This window comes from Odocoileus virginianus, chromosome 31 (genome assembly GCF_023699985.2).
Source record: "Odocoileus virginianus isolate 20LAN1187 ecotype Illinois chromosome 31, Ovbor_1.2, whole genome shotgun sequence".
Lineage (NCBI taxonomy): Eukaryota > Metazoa > Chordata > Mammalia > Artiodactyla > Cervidae > Odocoileus > Odocoileus virginianus.
Genome location: NC_069704.1, coordinates 38,063,774 through 38,087,463, shown reverse-complemented (window position 1 = coordinate 38,087,463; position 23,690 = coordinate 38,063,774). Strand labels below are relative to the sequence as shown.

The window sequence follows — 23,690 nt, the reverse complement described above, 5'->3', positions numbered from 1 at the left end:
TACCGTGACCATTCAGTATCAAAGAAGAGGATCAGGCATGTCTTTTTAAATTCTGGGGATCCAACTTGTCCCAGCTTTTTTTTTCCCCTTAAATACATCTTAAAGGAGTGGTTTCGGAACTGTTAGCTCCCATCTGTAAGAGAGAAAAAGCGGCCTCCACAGCCATGTCTTCTTTTCGACAGAAGTGTCCTTCCCTGCTCTAGATGGGAGTGTAGACAGGCTCTCCACTGAAGCTTTCCATCCCTGGTCAGACTTAGTCCGCCCTGTACGACTTAGTCCGCCCTGTACCAACACAGGCATCTTCCTCATCCCTCCCGGTTCTACCACCAGGGCGGGGTGGCGATGCACCAGGGGTAGACTTGATAGCATCCCAGATTGAGTTCGTTTCATAGCTCCAAAACCTGTGATTTGCCCTTTTCTTCGGATGTCACCTGCGGTGGAGCAGAGTAGCTTTCCGGGAATGTTTCCGAAGCTAGTGCCACTAGGGGAGGGATCCGTCTTACGTGTCTGTGCCCGTTCCTAAGTACAGTCCTGACCTCAGTAGAAGTGGTGAGTCATTGCCGCCTCAGTGTAGGAAGAGAGGTGGTGGAGGCTTGGCTAGTGAGGAAAACGTGATTTTTGTTCTCGAGCTACTAGGACCAGTCCCTCCAGTTCAGTTCCATAGTTTCCACAAAAGAACATCTAAGGAGTCGAGACAGAAGACACCAGAGGGCCGCCTCTGCTCCACCACGAGCTAGCGCTACCCAAGGCAGAAGCCCACTGGACTCCAGTGTGAGCAGGTCCTGCTGCTCCCAGTCTGTGTCCTCAGGAAACTCACGGCCACCAGCAGCGCTGCTGTCCATATAGATCGGAGGCACAACCGTGGCAGAGCCTCACTTTCAGGCCGCTGGCCCCTGAGGCAGGCAGCCAGGCTAGTAACCTCTAGCCTGAGAATCACTCCTGGAGCTAGAGTTCCAGCTCTCCGTACGTGCGCCTAGTAACTTTCTAGCAAGGCTTGCCTAGTCTAGCAAGGCTAAAGCTTCCACACATGGGGTTTCTAAGTAAAAGTACGCAGTAACAGCATGGATCACAAGTCCCTTGAAAGTCTATGATCCGACAGATTAAGTTAGTAGTTCTAATTCCCCACGCGATTATGAAGTGGTCAAAGAGCCAGGAAAAGCTGACCGAGAGGGGAAAGTTCAGTCCACATGCTTCTCCCATTTCTGACTGCTCCCCTTGCAGGGATACTGGGTGTCTCTTGGCATTGGCAGGCCGGTTAAAACCCCGATACGGCTCCCCCTTTTGGCGCTGCCTTCAGTCAGTATGAGGCACTGGGAAACCTAAGAGCAGGGCTCAATGCTCGCTTCATGCAGGGCGTATCATTCATTCACACAGGCACATGGTAGAGTTGGTAAAGCAAAGCAGAAAACGTGTGTACTGAGAAAGCAGCGAGGCTGAGCTCTGCGTGTTCTTACTTTGTCCTGAAGATCCCGGACAAGCCCCCAAGATGATCGCTTACCCAGAATGATGTCAGATTCATGATCTCCGGCTTCAGAACCAGGGACCAGGCTTGATCACTTAAGAGCTTTTCTGTAGCAGAGCTTTATTAAAGTATGAAAAGGGACAGAGAAGCGTCTAACACAGACATCAGAAGGGGGATGGAGGGCACCCCCTCACTAGTGTTAGCAGGGGAGTTATATACTTTTAAATTATCACAATAAATCAAAGAATGTCTCAAGTTTGTGAAAATTGTACCCACTTCCACAATTTATGTTTTAGGATAACAGGATTAAAACTTAACAATAGAAAGATCCTACCAGACCCACTCCCATAATATACATTTTAAGATATCAGGATTAGTCAGGTTTTCAGGAAGGAGAAACTGTTCCCAAGCAGGATACACTGTTGTATAATCCCTAGTACAGAGTTTAAACTGAGTTGTTTGTTGTGTAATCATCAATTCTGGGTTTAAAGCAAAAAACATTTTTATGTGACTAAGGAATATGGGGGAGGGGGCGGGGAATCATTTGTCCTTAACTCCTCCTTGAAAATTCCAGACCGCTATCTCCTCCTTGAGAACCCCAGAGCCTTTCTCCTCCTCGGAACCCCGGACTTCTTATCCGTCTGCCCAGAAATTGACTCTCTGAGTACTTAAGCTGGCCTCCTGGTTGAAACTGACATTTGGTCACTTATTCCCAAAGGACAGAAAAGTCCTGCAGAAGCCTTCGTCCTGGTGTCCGAGTTCTTCACCTGTGGGTCACAAGCCCTGTTTCAATGTGTGGCCCTCATGGGAGGCAGGAGGAGCTGGGATGAGGCCAGAACAGGGCAGAGGAGGTGCTTTGGGTATTTTTCCAGTTTTGTTTTCCTCTGATTTTGGTACCTGGCTTTTAGGATTTCCTGTACTGCTTCCAGAGGCAAAATCTGTCTTTTACTGGAATCTTTTCTTTAAAAGCTGAGCTTGCGCTAGCCAGGCAAAGCCTTTGTCTGACAGAGAAAGCACTAGACTGAGTGGGAAGGTGTGGTTCCCGTCTTCCCAGAACTGAGGGTGAGCGCAGCACAGTACACAGAGAGACCTGGATACCATCTTAGATCCCACGGGGTCCAGATACTCGGAAAAGACAGGAGATTCATTTCGAAGAGCTATTATTATATGGGGGCAATTTGATACAGAGCCACCCCAGTGTGTGAATACATCAGAGTGAGATGGTCAGATACAGTTAATCAGGAAGTTGCTTAGAGGAGTAATTGAATTTATATCTCAGCCTTGGACTCCAAGACGCTTATCCTGGGGAACGGATCTCGGAGCTGGTCCCCTTATTTTACAGATGGTCATATCCCAGAGGGAGTACTTTGCTCAAAGTCACTTAGCAAGTTGGTGATCAAATTAAAGATGGAAACTAATAAGCTCCTGTACTTCCAGCAAAGAATGTTTACATGGAGGAGGGGTTGGTGAGCAGAGGCAATCCTGACTCTTTTGCAGAGAGAGAGGTGAGCTAGAGGCCCAGAGCAGAGGCTTTTGACTGTGGTCTGCATTCTTTGGGAAAGAAGATGGAGAACAGAATCTGGCTTTTCTGACACCCAGTGACACCATTGTCTCCATGACCCCGGAATGTCTAAATTCCTCAATGGATGGTTTCTGTATTCCTGCTACTATTGAGGACAGAGCTGTTTTTCTTTTCCTCCTGTCACTTTGTTTTTATCTCCAGAAAATCTTTTTTTTTTTTTTTTAATATATGATTTGTATTGGAGGTGGCTCAGCGGTAAAGAAGCCGCTTGCCCTTGCAGGAGACATGGGTTTGATCCCTGGGTCACGAAGATCCCATGGAGAAGGAAAAGGCAACCTGCTTCAGTACTCTTGCCTGGGAAATTCCATGGACAGAGGAGCCTGGCAGGCTGCAGTCCATGGGGTTGGAGAGTCGGACACAATTTAGTGACTAAATAACAATAAGAATAGCTGTGTAATTGACTTACAATGTTGTGTTAGTTCAGGTGTATAGCAAAGTGAATCAGTTATATATACATACACCCACACTTCTAGATTCTTTCCCCATATAGGGGAACAGCATTGAATAGCGTTCTCTGTGCTGTCCAGTCGGTCCTCATTAGTTATCTGTTATATATAGTGGTGTTTATACGTCAGTTCCGACCTCCCAGTTTATCTCTTCCCTTCTCCCTGTGCCCCCAGGTAACCATAAGAATCATAAAAACATACCCAGAGTAGAAATGTAAAAAGTGAAACCTCAAAGACCGCCAAGCGGGAGACGTTTTCAGCAAATGCAGAAATATCCATACTGTCTGTTTGGAGGAGTATTTAGCTTTCTCTATTTTGTGTAGCTGGACAACTAAGGAGAACCTACTCTGTTACTCAGAGCTCTCCGCTCAGTGCTCTGGCGTGACCTAGATGGGAAGGGAATCCTACCCAGAGGGGATGTAAGTATATGTGTGTTCACTTTGCTCTGCAACAAAACACAACATAGCATTGTACAGCAACTGCAATAGAAATTTCATTTTTAAAAAGTCCCTCGAACTGAAACCAGAGTCATTTTAACTCCGAGCTGTCACAGTTTGCTTTTCGCTCACTCCTGTGTCCAGACTTGTGCTGACTTTTGCAGGGAGGATCAAAGACATTATTAAATACATTCCTTGCCCTCCTGAATTACGTGACAGTGTGCGTGTGTGTGCTCAATCACTCAGTTGTGTCTGACTCTTTGTAACCCCATAGACTGTATGAAGCTCCCCCAGGCTCCTCTTTCCATGGAATTCTCCAGGCAAGAATACTGGAGTGGGTCGCCATTGCCTTCTCCAGAGGATCTTCCTGATCCAGGGATTGAACCCACGTCTGCTGTGTCTCTTGCATTGCAGGTGGATTCTTAACCCGCTGAGCCACCAGGGAATGCCCCCTAGTACAGAGACTGAAATTAGTAGGGCTAGAGATGGTCGGAAAGGCACCCTAACGGGGAGTAAAGATGGAGACCTGAGTCTTTGACTCCTGGTTTTATAGGCAGAGCTTGATTTTCCCCTCTCCTGTCCTCACTTGCTTTCCCAGGAATCCATAAAGTGTCAGGAACCAGCTCCTGTACAGAACATCCTCTTAGAGCAATCTTAGGAATGTGGTTAATAAAATCCATTTTCTTACAATCGGAGACTGCATCCTTTGGTGTGTTCCAGCTTGTCTATTCAGAACTAACTTGGCACAGTGATCGTGAGAAGAATGGTCCTCTTCATACTTCTTGGGGGGAACTCTTGGCAAGCCAGGCTGATATGGACAGGCAATAATTAAATTGCCTTGGATAGGATCTAATATAATTGAGACTAAGAACTTGTGAAAAAGTACCCCACACAAAGAGCTGTCTCTCATAGGTAGTCCCTGGAGACTTGGAGTTCTTTCTTTACCATATTATAAGACCTAATATCTTAATTAAAATGAGAAAATATTGGGGAGGAAAACTAGGAGCAGAAAAATAATTTGCAAAAAATAAAAGATCCTTTTCTGCCTAGCAGCTTTGAAAGGCAAAATTTTATGGGCTTAATTTCTCAGTTTGAAAGACAAGAAAATGGAAATATTTTATATGGAAAATGAATGAATAAAAAAGCAGGGTTATTTTACCTTTTCAAAAATGAGATTTTAAAAAAGTTTCATTTATGCTTTTCTAAAGACTGATGAGGAAGAAACAATTCAGAAAATGCTAAAAGTCTCAAATGCAGGTGGTTTCATGATTCTAATCAGCTTTTGTGTTTTGTGCTTTTGAGATCATTGGTATTAGTAGTAGTTGTTTAGATGCTAAGTCACGTCTGACTCTTTTGCAGCCCACCAGGCTCCGCAGACCATGGGATTTTCATGCAAGAATACTGGAGTGGATGCCATTTCCTTCTCCAGGGGATTATCAGAGTATCGCAGTCACAGATAAACGTATTCTTCATCTCTTTCCTCTGTTTGCCTAGAACCCCGAACTTCTCAAAAGGCTCTTCCCTTTAATCCCACTGCTGTCTTCACTGTCCGCTCTTAGGTTAAGGATTCTTTACTCCACATGTACTTTTTTTTTTTTTTTTTAACTTTTTGGCTACACCCTCTGGGATGCAGGATTCAGAATCTTAGTTCCCCTACGAGAGACTGAACCCATACCCCGTGCATTGGAAGGCAGAGTCTTATCCACTGAACTTCCAGGGAGGCCCCTATATTTCCTCTTTGTCGAGGAGTATCTTGGATATTTTCAGCCTTGATTGTTGTTGATACCTGGCCCAGGCATCTTCCCTGGGATGGATGTAGAAGAGCATTACTAAGGAACGTGCCTGACGGCCATCAGTCACTTCTTTGTGAGGCTTTTTTTGTTTTTTTGGCATTGTTTTTACAGGAGATCGTAAGATTCCTGATAGTTCTGGAAGTATATGTTATCCAATTGTATCATGACTTTCCACCTATGAATTAAAAAAAGTGGTCTCACAGTATACAGAGGGTGATGGCATATATTGGTGTATCAAAAAGGATGCACAAAACAGTTTTTCCCGATTATTCTGTCTGGAGGGGGCCTCCTTCCACCAGGCACACCCTATCATATTGCTCTCTCTCCTTTTTGCTCTTTTTCTTAATATTTATTTTTATTTATTTATTTGGCTGTTCTGGGTCTTAGTTGTGGCATGTGAACTCTTAGCATGTGGGATCTAGCTCTCTGACCGAGGATGGGACCCAGGCCCTCTGCGTGGCAAGTGCAGGGTTTTAGCCACTGGACCACCAAAGAGGTCCCCTTCTTGTACTTTTTATCATTTCTGAAATTATCTCGTGTGTGTATACTATATATTATATGCATGTAATTTATGTAAATATGTATGGTATTGATGCATATTATTTAAATGTTCCTATTTTAATATTTTTATATATTTACATATATCTAAAATTTAATGCTGCCTTCTCCTTCTAAAATGTAGAGGAACCTAATTTCTAGCATGTGATAAATGCTTATTGACTGTTTTTTTTCTTTTTTAAATATAATGAATGAATCCTTTGGATCGAACCAAGGTATAATGGTATGAATATCAAGCACTAGATTCTTAAAATGCTTGAGGCACAAATAATTAGTTTGTTGTAAGTTCATTTTAGTTCGGTTAAGGAAGTTCTTACTCAAGCCCCAAATAATGGTTTCGTTTATTCCAGGTCTAACGTTTATCAGGATGGTATAACAATTTTCTGGGGCTTTATAATAATTGGTCACATTCTCTTTTCTGTGATCCCGTATCTCTGATATTACAGTTCTTTTCCCATCCAGAATTCATCGGTGTGGTACATTTTATTGAATGGCTACTCTGTACCAGCTCCTAGAGATGCAAAACTAAGCTTGTCCTATAGATTCTTACCAGCGAAGGGGAGAGGAATACTAGCTAATGTGGTCCAGCTAGAGTGCTGAGAGAGGAGCAAATTCCAGAATTTGTGGGAGAGACAGCCAAGCCAGAGTTATGGTTTTGAGGAAGAGGCTTCTAAGATCCTGTAGATGTCAGCATTAGCAGTTAGAGAAGGGTGTGTTGTGTGAGTGAGACTGGAGGGTTGGGGGGAGGAGGAGAAAAGCGGTTCCAGGTAGAGGAGTCACGTCACTGTGAGGATCTGGAACACATGGGAGAATACTCGTGGCTTTACGTGGAAGGAGCACAGATTTTTGAGGTAGTGATCAGTGTACAGTGTGGCTGGGAATGTGGGTAGGAGCCAAGATGGGGAGGGACTTAGAAAGTGATCTAATGTGTCTGGAGGACGGTGGAAATCACTGGATGTTTTTACTATCCTTTTTATTTTTGGCTGTGCTGGATCTTCACTGCGGTACCTGGGCTTAGTTGCCCCTCACTCAGCATGTGGGATCTTAGCTCCCCAACCAAGGATCAAATCCATGTCCTCTGCATTGACAGGCAGATTCTTAACACCGCCAGGGAAGTCCCAAGTGTCTGGTTTCAACCAAAGGAGGAACATGGGCAGAAGTTTAAGGCACGTGGATGATTGGTACACTTATGAGTTAGGACCAACCCTGCATCCTATCCATCCTACAAGCGGTTATCTGTTTCTGAAGTCGCATCAGAGGAGGAGATGGGAATGGGTCAGGGCAAAGCCATCCCTAGTGATGTAAAGAGGTTACCTCAAAGTGCACAGCTTGCTCTGTGTATGCATGTTCAGTCACTCAGTCATGTCTGATTCTTTGTGACCTCATGGACTGTAGCCCACCAGGCTCCTCTGTCCATGAAATTTTGCAGGCAAGAATTCTGGATTATGGTCGCCATTCCATTCTCCAGGGGATCTTCCTGACCCAGGGATCAAACTCACATCTCCTGCATTGGCAGGAGATTTCTTTACCACTGAGCCAAAAGAGGTCCCCTCAAAATGCACAGTTCATTATATGGCAGAATAATTGGTTAAATAACACTTTATAAAGGATCAAGGCAAAAGATGTTCTCATCTCCCATCACACCATATTTTTTTGGTCCTTTCCTCTGCCTCATTTTTCCACCTTAGAACAACAAGGTCACGCTCTTCCGCCAGCTGCAGCAGATGACGTACAGCCTGATTGAGTGGCGGTCCCAGATCCTGTCTGGCACCCTCCCCAAAGATGAACTGGCAGAGCTCAAGAAGAAGGTCACAGCCAAGATTGATCACGGGAACAGGTAAATCAGGGATGACATCTCACTGAGCACTTGGAAAAACCCGGTCACATTCAGACTGAGGACACACCTCCCCAGGGGCTTGTGATCTTGGAGGCACCAAACAATAGTGCGTACTGCTTTCTTTCAGCTTTGGGAAGCATTTAATTGTGTAGAAGAAGCTTTGCCCATGCCCTTCATGGGCCAGCACAGGCCCTGTGCTGGATCTCTGGTCTCCAGGAGATGACCAGATGAGCAGGGCATTTGGAGCCTGAATGGAAGCAACTCCACTGCAGACAAACTCAGAAGGTCTGAGCATCAGAAACTGACAATTTCTGGGACCTGAGATCATCTCTGTCTTCATTCGTTTTTAAGTTTTATTTTATATTGGAGTATAGTGATTTACAAAATTGTGTTAGTTTCAGGTGTCCAGCAAAGTGGTTTAGTTATACTTAGAATATTCAGAAAACTAAGATCATGGCATGTGGTCCCATCAGGGGAAACAGTGGAACCAGTGTCAGACTTTATTTTTTTGGGCTCCAAGATCACTGCAGATGGTGACTGCAGCCATGAAATTAAAAGACGCTTACTCTTTGGAAGGAAAGTTATGACCAACCTAGATAGTGTATTAAAAAGCAGAGACATTACTCTGCCAACAAAAGTCTGTCTAGTCAAGGTTGTGGTTTTTCCAGTGGTCATGTATGGATGTGAGAGTTGGACTGTGAGGAAAGCTGAGTGCTGAAAAATTGATGCTTTTGAACTGTGGTGTTGGAGAAGACTCTTGAGAGTCCCTTGGACTGCAAGGAGATCCAACCAGTCCATCCTAAAGGAGATCAGTCCTGGGTGTTCATTGGAAGGACTGATGCTGAAGCTGAAACTCCAATGCTTTGGCCACTTCGTGCGAAGAGTTGTCTTATTGGAAAAGACCCTGATGCTCGGAGGGATTGAGGGCAGGAGGAGAAGGGGACGACAGAGGATAAGATGGCTGGATGGCATCACGGACTCGATGGACATGAGTTTGAGTAAACTCTGGGAGTTGTTGATGGACAGGGGGGTCTGGTGTGCTGCGGTTCATGGGATCACAAAGAGTTGGACATGACTGAGCGACTGAACTGTGCTGTTACCTGTATCTATTCTTTTTCAGATTCTTTTCCCATATAGGTTATTACAGAATATTTAGTAGAGTTCTCTGTGCTATACAATAGATCCTTGTTGATGATCTATTTTATATATAGTAGTTACAGATGTTAATAGCAGACTCCTAATTTATCCCTCCTTCCCTCTCTGTGTTTATTCTAACAGTGGATTTTCGTTCTACATTTTTTACTGGAGTAATATTTGCGCTACACTGTTGTGTTACTGTCTGCTGTACAGTGAAGTGAATCGGCCCTATGTTTACACATGTCCTGTCCCTCTTGGTACTCCCCTTACGCCCATCCACCCCTCTAGGTCATCACAGAACTCTGACAGTGGATTTTAAATCAGCAGCTTCATTCTGTCTCTTTCTCTTTGTCTTCCCCTAAGTGGGACTATTGTTTATGCTGTGTGCAAACCAGATTTGCCAGAATAGCAAAGCGTGCTCTTAGCTTCTATTATGTCTTCAGTAACCTCTATAACCTCAGTAACCTCTTAGTTAAGCTTCTCATTGGCCCCAGCATATATGTAGGTTCCTGATACTACTGCCCTTTGGAAAATGAAAGATTCAATTAATTCATCAAAATTGACTGTGACCTGGGATTCAGCCCTCCTGCCCAGCTCTTGCTGAAACACTGGACTGGTTTCTCAGTGTTTGCTGATGATTCATTTGACATTTAGTTTCAGTTTTCGTTGTTGTTTAGTTGCTAAGTCACGTCTGACTCTGCAGCCCCAAGGACTGCAGCACACCAGGCTTCCCCGTCCTTTGCTGTCTCCTGGAGTTTGCTAAAATTCATGTCCGCTGAGTCGATGATGCCATCAGATCATCTCATTCTCTCTCACCCCCTTCTCCTCCTGCCCTCAGTCCTTCCCAGCATCAAGGTCTCTTCCAATGAGTCAGTTCTTCGCATCAGGGGCCAAAGTATTGGAGCTTCAGTTTCAGCATCAGTCCTTCTAATATATATCAGTCCTTCCAATATTCAGGGTTGATTTCCTTTAGGATTGACTGGTTTGATCTCCTTGCAGTCCGAAGGACTCTCAAGAGTCTTCTCCAACACCACAGTTTGAAAGCAGTGCTGGGAGATTCTTAAGCAGCTAAGAGGGGATAAGAAGCTTTCTCTGGCACATGTGCTGCCAGTGTATTTTTGAGTCTTGGCACAGTGTGGCATCAGCCTGGGGGCCCCTGGTCTCTGCTGCAAGATGGTAACATCCCACAAACAGCAGGACATGCCTGCCTTCTATTTCAGCCCTTGGAAGCAGCTCGAGAAATTAAGCTGCTCTGTTGGTGCATCCATGATTCAGTCTCTGAGAGGCCAGCATGGGCTGTCGCTCCTGATCCTGGGTGGCCTGTGGGTCTGGCTCCCATGACAAGGGACCTGCCAGATTGAATCAGTTGATGGAGAAGCCATAAAACAGGGCAGAGAGAAATTAGGCATTTTTGCTTTCTTCCCAAAGACTTGACACATGTCTTGGCACTATTATGCCTGAGTTTTCTTGCCATTTGGACATCCCCACTCCTAGATTGCTAGTGCCTGGAATGCTCACTGGGAATTCAGATTGCAGTATCGTGTTTCCACCACAATCCCCAATTTCTTAGAACTAAGCAGTTTTTTCTGCTTTTGTGTTGGGCATAAAAGCCTTGGTGGGATGGTGCCAGGCAGGGAGCCTATGGGCCTTACTATTGCCATGCAGCACCCAGAGCTTCGTTTACTTAATACAGCCAGAGGTTTCCTGTGCCAGTTGCTGTAGTCAAAACTAACATTCATTGAAAGCATGATATATGCTAGATATTAGGTGCTTTATGTGCATTATCTCATTAAATTCCCCTGTAATCCTGACAGAGTGTGTTTACAGATGAGGAACCCAGGGTTTTGCAAAATTAAGTAGATTACTCAGGGACTTCCCTGGTGATCCAGTGGTAAAGAATCCTTCCAGTGCAGGGGACTTGGTTTCAATCCCTGGTTGGGGAACTAAGCTCATGAACTAAAGAGAAAGCTGCACGCTGCAATGAAAGATCCTGTTTTCTGCAACTAAGACCCGACACAGCCAAATAAATAATTTTTTTTTTAATGTAGATTACCCTAAATCACCTTGCTAGCAAGTGTTAAAACCAGGATGTAAATTTTGGTTCAGCTGACACCAAAGTCCATGTTCTGAGATAGATTTTGTGATACCAATGCCAGGACTTATTTCCTTGGTCTCCTTTAAGATAATCTTGAATGAAGTACTATCCCCCATGGCTGTGCTTTTAAGGAAATCAGGACAAGTCCCCCAGTATTTGAGCATTTGTCTTTCATAGAAGTTCCCATAGCAAACTACAGGTGATTAGGGGGAAAGAAGCCTTGGTTAGAGGATTTTGGTTAGAATGAGTGCCAATTTTGCATTTTCCATTGAGGTTCTTGGGACCAAATCACTTTGCATATCATTTACAAGTTTGGGTAGCATTATCCTAAGTTTTTTAGCATTGTTTTTGTGTGGAAAGAAGGCAGAAATTGAAAGAAAATTCAGTGAGCTCTCATCTTACCTTGTCCAGCACCCAGCCTTTCATCCGAATCCTCTGGATTCTTCCATGAAAACTCTTATTTTCTCTTTATGACTGTGCTGGGTCTTTGCACACAGGCTTTCTCTAGTTGTGGCCAGTGGGGGCAGCCCTCTAGTTGCAGTGTTCGGGCTTCTCATTGTAGCGTCATCTCGTTGCAGAGCAGTCACTCGGCATGGGGGCTCCACACTTGCCGCTCTAGAGGCGAGGTTCAGCAGTTGTGGCGCATGGGCTTAGTTGCCCCAGGGTTTATGTGGAATCTTCCCAGACCAGAGATCACACCCACAACCCCTGCATTGGGAGGCGAATTCTTAACCACTGGACCACCAGCGTGGTCCCTCCATGAAGATTCTTCAGAAAGGAGTCTGCTCCTGGTAGGGAGAACCAGCTGACCACTCCTTTGTTTCTAGAATGCTGGGGTTGGATCTGGTCGTGCGGGATGACAATGGGAACATCTTGGACCCAGATGAAACCAGCACCATCGCCCTCTTCAAGGCACATGAAATGGCCTCAAAGAGGATTGAGGAAAAGATCCAAGAGGAGAAGGTGAGCTTCCTGAAATGTGCAGACCTTGGCCATGGAGGTTCCGTTTTTGCTTTTGCTTTTTTGTTTGTTATTTTGCTCTTTTTTTGTTTGTTTTTAACGAAGGAAAGGGAGTCATTGACAGCAGAGGTGGCAATGTTGTTGAGAAGAAATATCCATTTTCTCATTTTAGAAGCAAAATACAACAGAACAAGGCGGCAGTATATGTTCTGGCCTGGAAAGATTGCAAAGATATATATTACATGGAAAACAGCAAGATGCAAGAACCATGTGTGTAAAATACTGTTATATGTATTTCAAAAAAGAATATACATCTGTGCTTACTTCTGTGTAGACTAACTCTGTAGTGATAGCCAAGAAATTGACCATTAATGGATTACTCTGAGTAGAACTGGGTGGGAGAGAACCCCTTTGACTGTTTAAACTTTTGTATTTAGTTCATAGATTATGATTTCTAAATGAAATAATACTATTTACAAATGAAGTTTTTGGGAGATTTTAAAAATTGTAACTGAACAATAAAGATTTGAAAGGTACAGAAGAAGAAAAAAGTCACCTATGTTATGACTGCCCAACCATACTGATGTTTTGGTATATGTTCTTCCAGTCTTTCTGTTCTAATGAGTGAAGAGTACATTTATTTTCTTTAATTTGTAGATTTTATTTTTTTTAGCACAGTTGTAATGACATTTCATTGTGTTTCTGGGTCTAATGGCTAACTATGGCTGAGGACAGACCTGTCCAGTGGAGTCTTATTTACGATGAGAGTCATTCTCCCAAAGAAAGATAATGAATCATGAACTTTATGCTTTTGAGGTTTCCCCAGAAGCCATTGTGAGAGAGATGAGAACTTCTCAAAGCCATTAAAACCATGAGTTATTAATAACCTTTAGATATATGCTCTTTAGATAGCATTTATTGAACTATTTGGGTTCGAGGCCTTTCACAAGACCTTCATTAAAAATAATAATTCTATTTTGGTCACTAGATTACTTGTCTCCTTACATTTACTTTCTTAGTTAGTGCTTGTTTGGGGTGGTACTGGGTTGGCCAAAAAGTCTGTTTGTGTTTTTCTGTGTCTTCCTAATGGAGAAACCTGAGTGATTGTTTTGGCCAGCCCAGTAATTATCTCTGGCCCCGGTTTGGAGGCCAGTGTCTTTGCCAGTGTTTCCCATTGGCTGAAACCAAGATGATTTTCTCTCCCGTCTTCTGTGTTCAGTCCATTCTGCAGAACCTGGATCTGCGGGGCCAGTCCATCTTCAGTGCTGTCCACACCTACGGCCTCTTCGTGAACTTCAAGAACTTTGTCTGCAATATCGGGGAAGATGCAGAGTTGTTCATGGCCCTCTATGACCCAGACCAGTCCAAGTTCATCAGGTAGTGGAGACCCAGGTCGTCTGCCGTCAATCTTGTGAAAATACCCAACCTTTACCTACCCGCTTCCCTGAGGATTTCTTTGATGAGTTTGAGAAGGGAAGATGGAGAAGAAGGGAAGGATTTCAAGGCAGTGGACAATAAACCCTGTTGGGCAGCTGTGCTTTTCTGAGTGACCACTGACACTGCAGTAATAGTTCATGTCTTCACTGGGTCTTAGAAATCTCATAAGACTCATCAGAATAAAGAAGTTATAGTACATATATACAATGGAATATTACTTAGCCATAAAAAGAAATGCATTTTAGTCCTAATGAGGTGGATGAACCTAGAGCCTATTATACAAAGTGAAGTAAATCAGAGAGAGATAACAAATATCATATATTAACCCTTATCTATGGAATCTGGAAAGATGGTACTGACAAACCTATTTGCAGAGCAGCAGTAGAGATGCAGACAGAGAATAGACTTGTGGACACAGCAGGGGGAGGAGCAGGTGGGTGAACTGAAAGAGCAGTGTGGAAACATATCTGTTACCGTGTGTTAAATCAGTAGCCAGTGGGTATTTGCTGTTTGATGCAGGGAGCTCAAACCCAGTGCTCTGTGACAACCTGGATGGGGTGGGAGGAGGGGTCAAGAAGGAGGGGACATATGAACACCTATGGCTGATTCATGTTGATACATGGTAGAAACCAACTCAACATTATAGAGCACTTATCCTCCAATTAAAAATAATTAAATAAAAACTCATCAGACCATGGCGACAGGGATGCAGGAATTCAAAAAACTAGGAGAGGAACGAGGGAGGGATGACCCAGCAGAGCACTGAGGGTTTTAGGGCAGTGAAACTGTCCTATATGATACTGTCATAGAGGATGTGTGTCCTTACCCATTTTTCCATGCCCATGGAGTATCCAACATCAAGAGTGACCCCTAATGCAAACCACAGACTCTCGGTAATAATGACATCTCAGGGGAGGTTCGGTGATTATAACAATGAATCCACCTCTCTGCTGGGGTCTGTTGATAAAGGGGGAGGCTGGGCATGGGGTGCTGTTGTGGTGTTAGTTGCTCAGTCATGTTTGACTCTGCGACCCCATGGACTATAGCCCACCAGACTCTTCTGTCCATAGAATTCTCCAAGCAAGAATACTGGAGTGGGTAGCCATTCCTTTCTCCAGGGGATCTTCCCATTTCAGGGGTCAAAGCTGGGTCTCCTGCGTTGCAGGCAGATTCTTTACCAACTCAGCCACCAGGAAAGCCCAGGAATGGAGTGGGGCATAGGAAAGTCTGTACCTTCTTCTCAACTGGCTATATGAATCTAAACTGCTCTAAAAAAGTAATGGCTATAAAATTTCAAAGACTTGAAGGAATAATACTAGACTGTTCAACCTACAGTCATCTGCTGGTGAGCAGCTAAGAAAGCATATTTATTATTGAGAAGATGGTTAAAATTGTTTCTAAAATAGAAAGCTTATGGGAGTGTGTTGATGTGGATTCCAGGGAATGGACTTGGAACAATTCTTTTTTTTTTTTTTTCCCTTTATTTTTATTACTTGGAGGCTAATTACTTTACAGTATTAATAGTGGTTTTTGCCATACATTGACATGAATCAGCCATGGATTTACAGAGCTTAGTGAAATTCAGGCAGGTCTGAGGCCACACCAAGGACCATTCTCTGGGGTTCTGGCTGCAGCCCAGTTCCTAGAGGCACGCCGAGTGCAGCCCTGTGACAAGCCCTGCTCAAGATGGGCACTGACGGTACGTTCGACCAGATCCTATCGGGAGTCTTTCTTTCATCTCACATCCTCTGCATGAATTTCAGCTTTGCTAAATGTACTGTGTCTGTGCCCATCTTGAGCAGGGCTTGTCATGGGGCTGTACTTGGCATGCCTCTAGGAACTGGGCTGCAGCCAGAACCCCAGAGAATGGTCCTTGGTGTGGCCTCAGTCCTGCCTGAATTTCACTGAGCTCTTCTGGACCCTATTAAACCTACACTGAGAGCAGCTTCCTCCCCACTCAGGTGCTCACTGAGAATATTTTTCTTTCCCTTCACCAGTGAAAACTACCTAATTCGTTGGGGTAGTAATGGAATGCCCAAGGAAATCGAGAAGCTCAATAACCTTCAAGCGGTCTTTACTGTAAGTCCTACTTGTGTATAACCCTTCCTTGGTTTATGATGTTTGCGAGTACATGTGGTAAGTATATGGAAAACTTAAAAACTGAAAACATGAAAATAACAATTCTCATAATCTCTCTACCTGGAATAATCCACTCATTTATTCACCAAATATTTATTGAGCACCTGTTAGAGACCAGGCTCTGATCTAGGCACTTAACATACATCAGTGAACACATCAGATAAGAATGTCCTGATTCACCAGAGGTTTTTTTGTCCCAAAGGAGCAGACAATAATAATCAGGTAGATGAGTACTTTGTACAGAATGTTAGAGGTCATGAGTGCTTTGGGAGAATTGGGAGTTTCTGGCCTGGGGGAGGCTTGCTGTCTTAAATAAGTAAGTCAGGGCTGCTCTCATTGAGAAGGAGCTTTGGAAGAACTTCCAATTGAAGAGGGAGTAAGCTGTGAAGATAAAGAGAGGAGTCTTCCAGGTCAGAGTTACTGCCTGGGCAAAGACCAGGCTAGACTTTTCTGTCGGCTTATATTTTAATGGACCTTTCCCTCTGTTTCTCCATTTCCCCATGGTGGTAGGTGTGCTGCTGTCTATGGATTGAGAGCCAGGAAATGTATTGAGCTATGGCTTGGAATCTGCTGACTCTTTCTCATAGGCTAGGAACTCTCTTGGGGTTCTTGCACTTTTTTTGACATCAGTGCTTCAAAAGTCCTGGAGCTGCTGCCAACTGCTTTGAACAGTGGGTGGGTTTCCCAGCTCCCAATAAGCCTAAAAGAGATGCTGACGCCCCTTTGTTCCTTTTTCCCTTAAGCCACCCCCATATTTTATCTGCTTATTCTTCTTAGTCCCTCTTACAGCAAAGAAAACAAGAGTCTGAGATTAAAGTACCAAAGGAAGTGATAGGAGCAGTGGTCTGCGTGTTACCAGGTTCAGGCTTGCTCTGCTTGCCACTGGTCAGGCCAGTAAGTCAGGAGACAAAGTGTTGAGGCAATAAATAACAACTTTATTCAGAAAGCCAGCTAACCAAGAAGATGGCAGACTAGTGTCTCAAAGTAACCATTTTATCAGGGTCCGGATGCCAGTTTTCCTTTATAGAACAGAGAAGGGGGAGGAGGGGAGGAAGTCCGTAAGTCTCTCAAATATCTCCTGGAATGGCCAGCCTCGGGGAGGGGATGTGTTCATTTCTTCTGCCTTGAAGCCCTTCCCACGTGGACAGGATCAGGATGTTTCCCTGAACAAAGGCACTATGGCCCTGAGGCAGGCCATTATGTGTAGACAGAATCCTTTCCGTGAACAAAAAGCTATGGGAGCAAAGGTTAAAGTAAACAGATCCAAAGTGCAATCAGATTTTGTTCTTCCTGTAACACCAGTGCAGGCTTGTTCTTCCTCCTTCCCTTCCTTCTTCTAACTTCTCGTTGTTCGCTCGGTCCATTGAAACTCTACCCCTGGGACGAGAGTGGTCTGTTTCTGTCCCTGCACTGACCCATCCAAACCTTTACCACTTAGTAAGTGTGGATGAGAAAGAGTCTAGAACTCTTCCCCAAAACAGTATTTCCTCAATGCTGAGATATGTGGGGTTTTTTTTCCCTGAAATAAAAAGACATTTATCAGTCAGTATGTACATTATTAAAAAAAATTTTTTTTAAGATACTATTAAATTGTCGGTGCATCTTTTAATTAACACTGTTTCGGAACAGCTGCGATTCACTCATCCTCCCTCCTCCCCCTACCAAGTAGGCTCTTCCTATGTGCAAATTCATGTCCAACTTTTTCTATTAGGTAAAACGTGATTGAGTCCTTGGTCCTTAAACATGAGCAGAAAGTTCATTTGTGAACGACTGCATGTTATTAAATACTGTCGGTGCGCCCCAGTACATGTCACCAGGCGCTTGTGTTGTGTGTTATTCTCTCAGTCATGTCCAGCTTTTCGACTCCATGGACTGCAGCCCGCCAGGCTCCCCTGTACATAGAATTCTCCAGGCAAGAATACTGGAGTGGATAGCCATTCCTTTCTTCAGGGCATCTTCCCGACCCCGGGATCGAACCCAGGTCTCCGGCACTGCAGGCAGATTCTTACTGTCTGAGACACTTGAAGTCTCTCTGTTAAAAGAAGCCTCACAAAATCTAGAGTAGAAACTCAAGGTTGATACTGTCACCGGTATATATTCCTAGCTTGGAGCCCCGAGTTAACTTGATTATAGAGGATAGATGTGAACTGATTGTTTAAAAAGTTCTTTCCCGATTCAGTAAAGAGGCCTTGGGAAGCTGTTTCATGAAGAGAATTTGAGATTCAGTTAAATCAATTCTGATGTTAAGGTGAATGAGTTATGTGAGCTTTGGGGGTTTACTCACCCATCCTAGGAGTACAAAAAAGCTTAGAGCATGAGCCACAAAAAGACAGAGACATTTCATCCACACATTTCTCATTAATCAACACACTCTGAGAAGCTCTCAATGGATACCTCTCAGAAAACAGAGGAATAATTACAGAAAGCAGAGCATGTAAATTTCTGTGTTATAGTTGCCTCACAGGATTATTTGGAAGGTAAAATGAAATATCACCAGCCTGTGTGCATACAAAATAAATGTCAGTGGCTCATAAGTTTTAATTTCATTTGGCACTGGAAGGTGCCTGGTGCTCAGATATGCCCTGGCAGGATATAAAGTGGATGTGACAAAGGACCCTGAATAAGCTGAAGACTTGAGGATGAATATGATCTGATTTATAAATTTGAAGTCTGAGCTGGGGAATTTTTTTTTTTATTCTTTTTTAAAATACAGTCATTTTCCTATGATGCCATGAGAGTTCTTGGCTGGATGCGGATGGGGGAGGAGAGGAGTCATTCTGATATTTGAGCATTAAGAAGGATGGATGCTTTGGGGACTTCCCTGGTGGTCCAGTGGCTAAGACTCTGGGCTTCTAACACAAGGAAGCCGGGTTTGATCCTTGGTCAGGGAACTAGATCCCACATGCCCCAACTAAGAACAGTTACGGCCAATAAATAAATAAATAAATAAATTTTAAAAGTATGCTCTGAACAGTATTTCATTGTAGAGTGAACAGGAAAAACGAGGTGAGAGGGTGATGCAACGTGACCTCCTCCTTCTTTGCTTTCTGCCCTGCAGGACCTTAGCAGCACAGACCTCATCCGGCCCCGCATCAGCCTCGTGTGCCAGATTGTTCGGGTCGGCCACATGGAGCTGAAGGAGGGCAAGAAACACACGTGTGGGCTCCGGAGACCCTTTGGCGTAGCAGGTACAGAAAGGCCCCGAGGTGGACGCGACAGGGTGTGGCTGCTGGGGAGACAGTGTGATGGGGGCCTAAAAAAATTAAATGTAGAACTTAGGATCCAGCAATCCTCCTTCCCTTCACTCAAACCAAGTGAAATCAGCGTCTATAGTTCTTTCAACTTTTAAAAAAATCTTTGATTGGAGTACAGTTGATTTCCATGTTGTGTTAGTTTCAGGTGTATGGCAAAGTGTTCAGTTATACAGTGTTCAGTTATACATATAGTCATTCTTTCTCAGATTCATTTCTCATATAGGTTATCAGAATATTGAGTAGAGTTCCCTGTGCTATACAATAAATCAATCTTGGTTATCTTTTTCTTTTGGATTTTTTGTTTGTCTTGAGGTATAGCTGATAGACAGTGTTGGGATAGTTTCAGGTGAACCGTGTAGGGGGACTCATCCATACCGATACATGGATCCAATCTCCCCCAGACCCCCCTTGCATCCAGGCTGTCCCATGGCCTTGCAGATTTCCATGAACTGTATACAGTCGTTGCGTGTTGATTATCCATTTTAAAAGTAGCAGTGTGTACCTGCCCATCCTTATACTCTTGTTTACAGCATCGCATTGTTCACAATAGCCAAATGGTAGGAGTAACCCAGGTGTCTGTTGATGGATGAATGGATAAACAAAAGGGTCTGTCCCTACAATGGAACAGCCTGAAGCAGTTTGAAAATTCTGTCACATGCTTCAACATGAAAAAACTTTGAGGGTGCTGCGTTAAGTGAATTAAGCCAGTCACAAAAAGATGAAAACTGTATGATAACTCACTTTTATGAAGAATCTAGAGTGATCAAATTTACAGAGACAGAAAGTAGAATGGTAGTTCCTAGAGACACAGGTGACAGGGTGAGGGGACCCAATGAAGTATTTTTTAAAGGGGTACAAAGTTTCCGTTTGGGAAGAGGAAAACATCTGGAGGTGGATAGTGGTGATGGCTACGTGACAGTGTGAATGTTTTAATTTTTAAAGACTTTTTTTGATGTGGACCTTTTTAAAAATCTTTATTGATTTTGTTACAATATTGCTTCTGCTGCTCATGTTCTGGTTCTTTGGCCACAAGACATGTGGCATCATAGCTCCCTATCTAGAAATAGAGCCCCCACCCCCTGCATTAGAAGATGAAGTCTTTTTTTTCTATTAAAAATTTTCATTGGACCATAGTTGATTTACAGTGTTGTATTGGTTTCAGGTATATAACAGAGTGAAGCATTTACACATATACATATATCCACTCTTTTTTAGATTCTTTTCCCATATAGGTGAACGTATTGAGTAGAGTTGCCTGCGCTGTACTGTAGAAGACAAAGTCTTAAGCACAGGCCTGTCAGAGAAGTCCCAGTGTGGAAGTTTTCAGTGCCACTGAGCTGTACATTTTTAAGTGGTCGAAATGGTAAATTTCATGTTATGTATGTGTGTGTGCATGCTGCGTTGCTTTAGTCATGTCTGACTCTTTGCAGCCCCATGGACTGTAACCTGCCAGGTCCCCCTGTCCATGGGATACTCCAGGCAAGAGTACTGGAGCGGGTCGCCATTTCTTCCTTCAGCGGATCTTCCCGACCCAGGGATTGAAAATCCGAGTCTCTTAGGTCTCCTGCATTTGCAGTGGGTTCTTTACTGCTATCGCCACCTGGGAGGCCCCGTGCTATGTATTTATTTTTCCACAATAAAAGTAATTTAGAAGAAAGAAAAGGGGGAGGAAGGAAAGAGAAGGCCCAGAGACAGTGCACGGTGACCTTGGTTGTAAGTGTTAACCTCAGACGCCCCGCGCTCACCACTTGGTTACTAGCTTCCGGTGGTGCCCGTGTAGATACCCCTTGTTCTCCCTCACTGCCCAGTTCTGCGTAAAGCCTCTGGGTAAAGCCTCTGTTTGTCTGTTGGAATCTTTCTTGCCTACGGCCACATATTGATCTTATCTGAATAAAATTCTCCTTGGAAAGCTGTTTGCCTGTCTAGGAAATTTACTCATCAAAGGCAGCATTGCTTTCAAAGAGGGTCATTGGCTTCAATCAGACTCCATAACCTTCCAGGAGGCCCTCCATTTTCCTCTCTAGTGTTTTAAATGAAGGATATATATTTTTGGTCTTACTCTGACATTTTGGTCACCAAGTAGTTCTGAAAGCCATCAATTCTGCTCCTGGGACGAGGACCCGGAAACCCCACATTGCCAATGTCGACCTGTGGGTCACTTGGCTGGTAACGCGGCCTCTGTACCCCAGGAGGCTGTGTGCGTTGTGGGTTCCTTGAACCGCCCTGCACCCCGCCTTCCTCTGAAGGTCGGCCAGGTTGTGTCTAGAGGGGACAGCACTATTCGTGATCGTGAATTAAAATGAAATCCCAGGAAAGGCAAGCAGCCCTGGCCCAGGACTATTTAGCCACCTACATAGCAATCTATTCCTTCATAGAAGTTGAAGGTGTTTTTAAGGTCATTGTCCTTCAAACTGGGCTAAGGAGATTGGAACATCAAGCTTGAGGCTTTTATTTGCTCCTATGTTTCTGTGTGTGTGTGTGTGTGTGTGTGTGTGTGTGTGTGTGTGTGTGTATGTTCAAGGCATGGAAATGAGTTTAAGCCTTGATGCCAAACGTCAGCAGAGGTTAGCAGTAACTAGATGATGTCCACAAATGCGCTGCCTACTTGGGGGTTTAAATTCAAATTTTGCAGTATTTGTCTGTGTGTGTGTATGCACTCACACACAGTGTTAGCAGGGGTCTTTTAAGAGCTGACAGCAAGTTGATGTCATGCCTGCTTTTTACAGCTTCCTTACACTAACATTAATTCCCAAGCCTAATACATTATGTGTTTAGGTTACTTTGAGCAAGCATTTCCTCCTGTTTCCTTAATTTTTCTTATGATTATTGTCTCATAGCTTGGTATTTCTTTTATTCTCCAAACAGGATACCTAGGGCGTGGATTATTAGTGTAAGTTTTATGACTAATTTGTAATTTATTAACCAAAGCTTGATGGCCTCTTGCCTCGGGGCCTTGTCCACCTTCAGCTGCCTGTGGAGTCAATGCCCCACCTTAGTTCTCTAGGGAGCAGGCAGAGTTTGATTAAATGGTTTGCCCTGTGATCACTGTTGGGTTCATACCCTGGTTTTAACCATGTAACACTTCTGACCTAGTGAAAATTACCTACGTTTCCCTGTGGGTCAGTTTCCTCATCTCTCTTTTTTAAATTTATTGTTATTTATTTATTTGGCTGCATTGGGTCTTAGTCGCGGCACACAGTATCTTCGCTGCATCATGTGGGACCTTTCATGGTGGCATGCAGGCTTAGCTGCTCTGCGACATGTGGAATATTTGTTCCCCAACCAGGGATCCAACCCACCTCCCCAGCATTGCAAGGTGGATTCTTAACCACCGGACCACCAGAGAAACCTCCCCCCTTTTTTTTATTTTTAATTGGAGAATAAGTGCTTTACAATGTTGTGCTGGCTCCTACTGAACCACAGTGCCAATCAACTATAAGTATACATATATTCCCTCCCTCTTGAGCCTCCCTTCTCATCTCTTAAAGTAGGGCTGATACTAATATTTGTATAAAAAAGATAATAGATGCAGTGGGGTTAGCACAGTACTTGCTTAATAGCTCTTCTCATATGTGAAAGAGCAAATCAATATATGGTCTTCTAATCTGTGCTGCTAATGACCTGCCGCTCTTTGTTTATGTAGAAGCCAGGTGAGAAAATGTCACATCAGAGGGACAGTGGGCCACTTCCAAGTCTTGAGTTCCTCTCCCAGGTCTTTTATTCTGTTGACACTCCTGCCAAAAAAAAAAAAAAAAAAAATGCATTCTCTGTGTCTTAGAATGCGGGCTTATTAAAAATTGTCAGTGTCATGTGACTCAAGAATTAAGCAACTTGGTCTAGTAGAATTTTTTTTTCATATTTATTATTTTTATTTGTTTTTTAAAATTGGAAGATAATCACTGTACAGTGTTGTGGCCGTTTCTGCTCTGCAACAACACGAATTAGCCACGTGTACACGTACATTGCCTCCCTCCCATGCCCTCCCAGCCCTCTCGGTCATCGAGAGCGCCAGGCGGGGCCCCCGGTGCGGTGCAGCGGCTTCCCACTTGCTGTTGGTTTTGTACGTGGTGGTGTGAATAGGCAGTGCTCCTCTCTCGGTTCATCCCCTCTCTCCTTTCTCCTGCCGTGTCCTCAAGTCTCTTCTCTATGTCTGTGTCTCTATTCCTGCAGATAGGTTCAACAGGACCATCTTTCTAGATTCTGTGTATATGCATTAATGTAAGATGCTTGTTTTTCTCTTTGTGACTTACTTCACTCTGTATGACAGACTCTAGGTCCATCCACATCACTTACAAATGACCCAATTTCATTCCTTTTTATGGCTGAATAATATTCCATTGTAAATATGTACCACATCTTATCCATCTGTCAGTGGACATTTAGGCTGCCTGCATGTCCTGGATATTAGAGTTTTTAAAGAAGGTGGTCTGCAGGGTTGATCTGAGAAACCCAGACCCCTGCTGAGGACCCTGATGAATTGTTCTTCTGCCAGCCTAGGGACACTGGGAGTCATCGCTGACAAAAAAAAATAAAGAAACATCTCTGCCTGCTCT

The 23,690-nt window shown here is 43.9% G+C and overlaps 1 protein-coding gene across 1 annotated transcript in view; it reads left to right on the top strand.

Annotated features, from left to right (window-relative positions):
* The window catches only part of DOCK5 (dedicator of cytokinesis 5), a 269,322-nt gene that overhangs the window by 124,491 nt on the left and 121,141 nt on the right, over positions 1-23,690 (top strand). Inside the window, exons 6-10 of the mRNA XM_070459648.1 lie at positions 7,967-8,115; positions 12,175-12,310; positions 13,527-13,684; positions 15,742-15,823; positions 18,942-19,071. Of these exons, the coding sequence (XP_070315749.1) occupies positions 7,967-8,115; positions 12,175-12,310; positions 13,527-13,684; positions 15,742-15,823; positions 18,942-19,071 (655 nt within the window). The remainder of the gene's footprint in view (positions 1-7,966; positions 8,116-12,174; positions 12,311-13,526; positions 13,685-15,741; positions 15,824-18,941; positions 19,072-23,690) is intronic.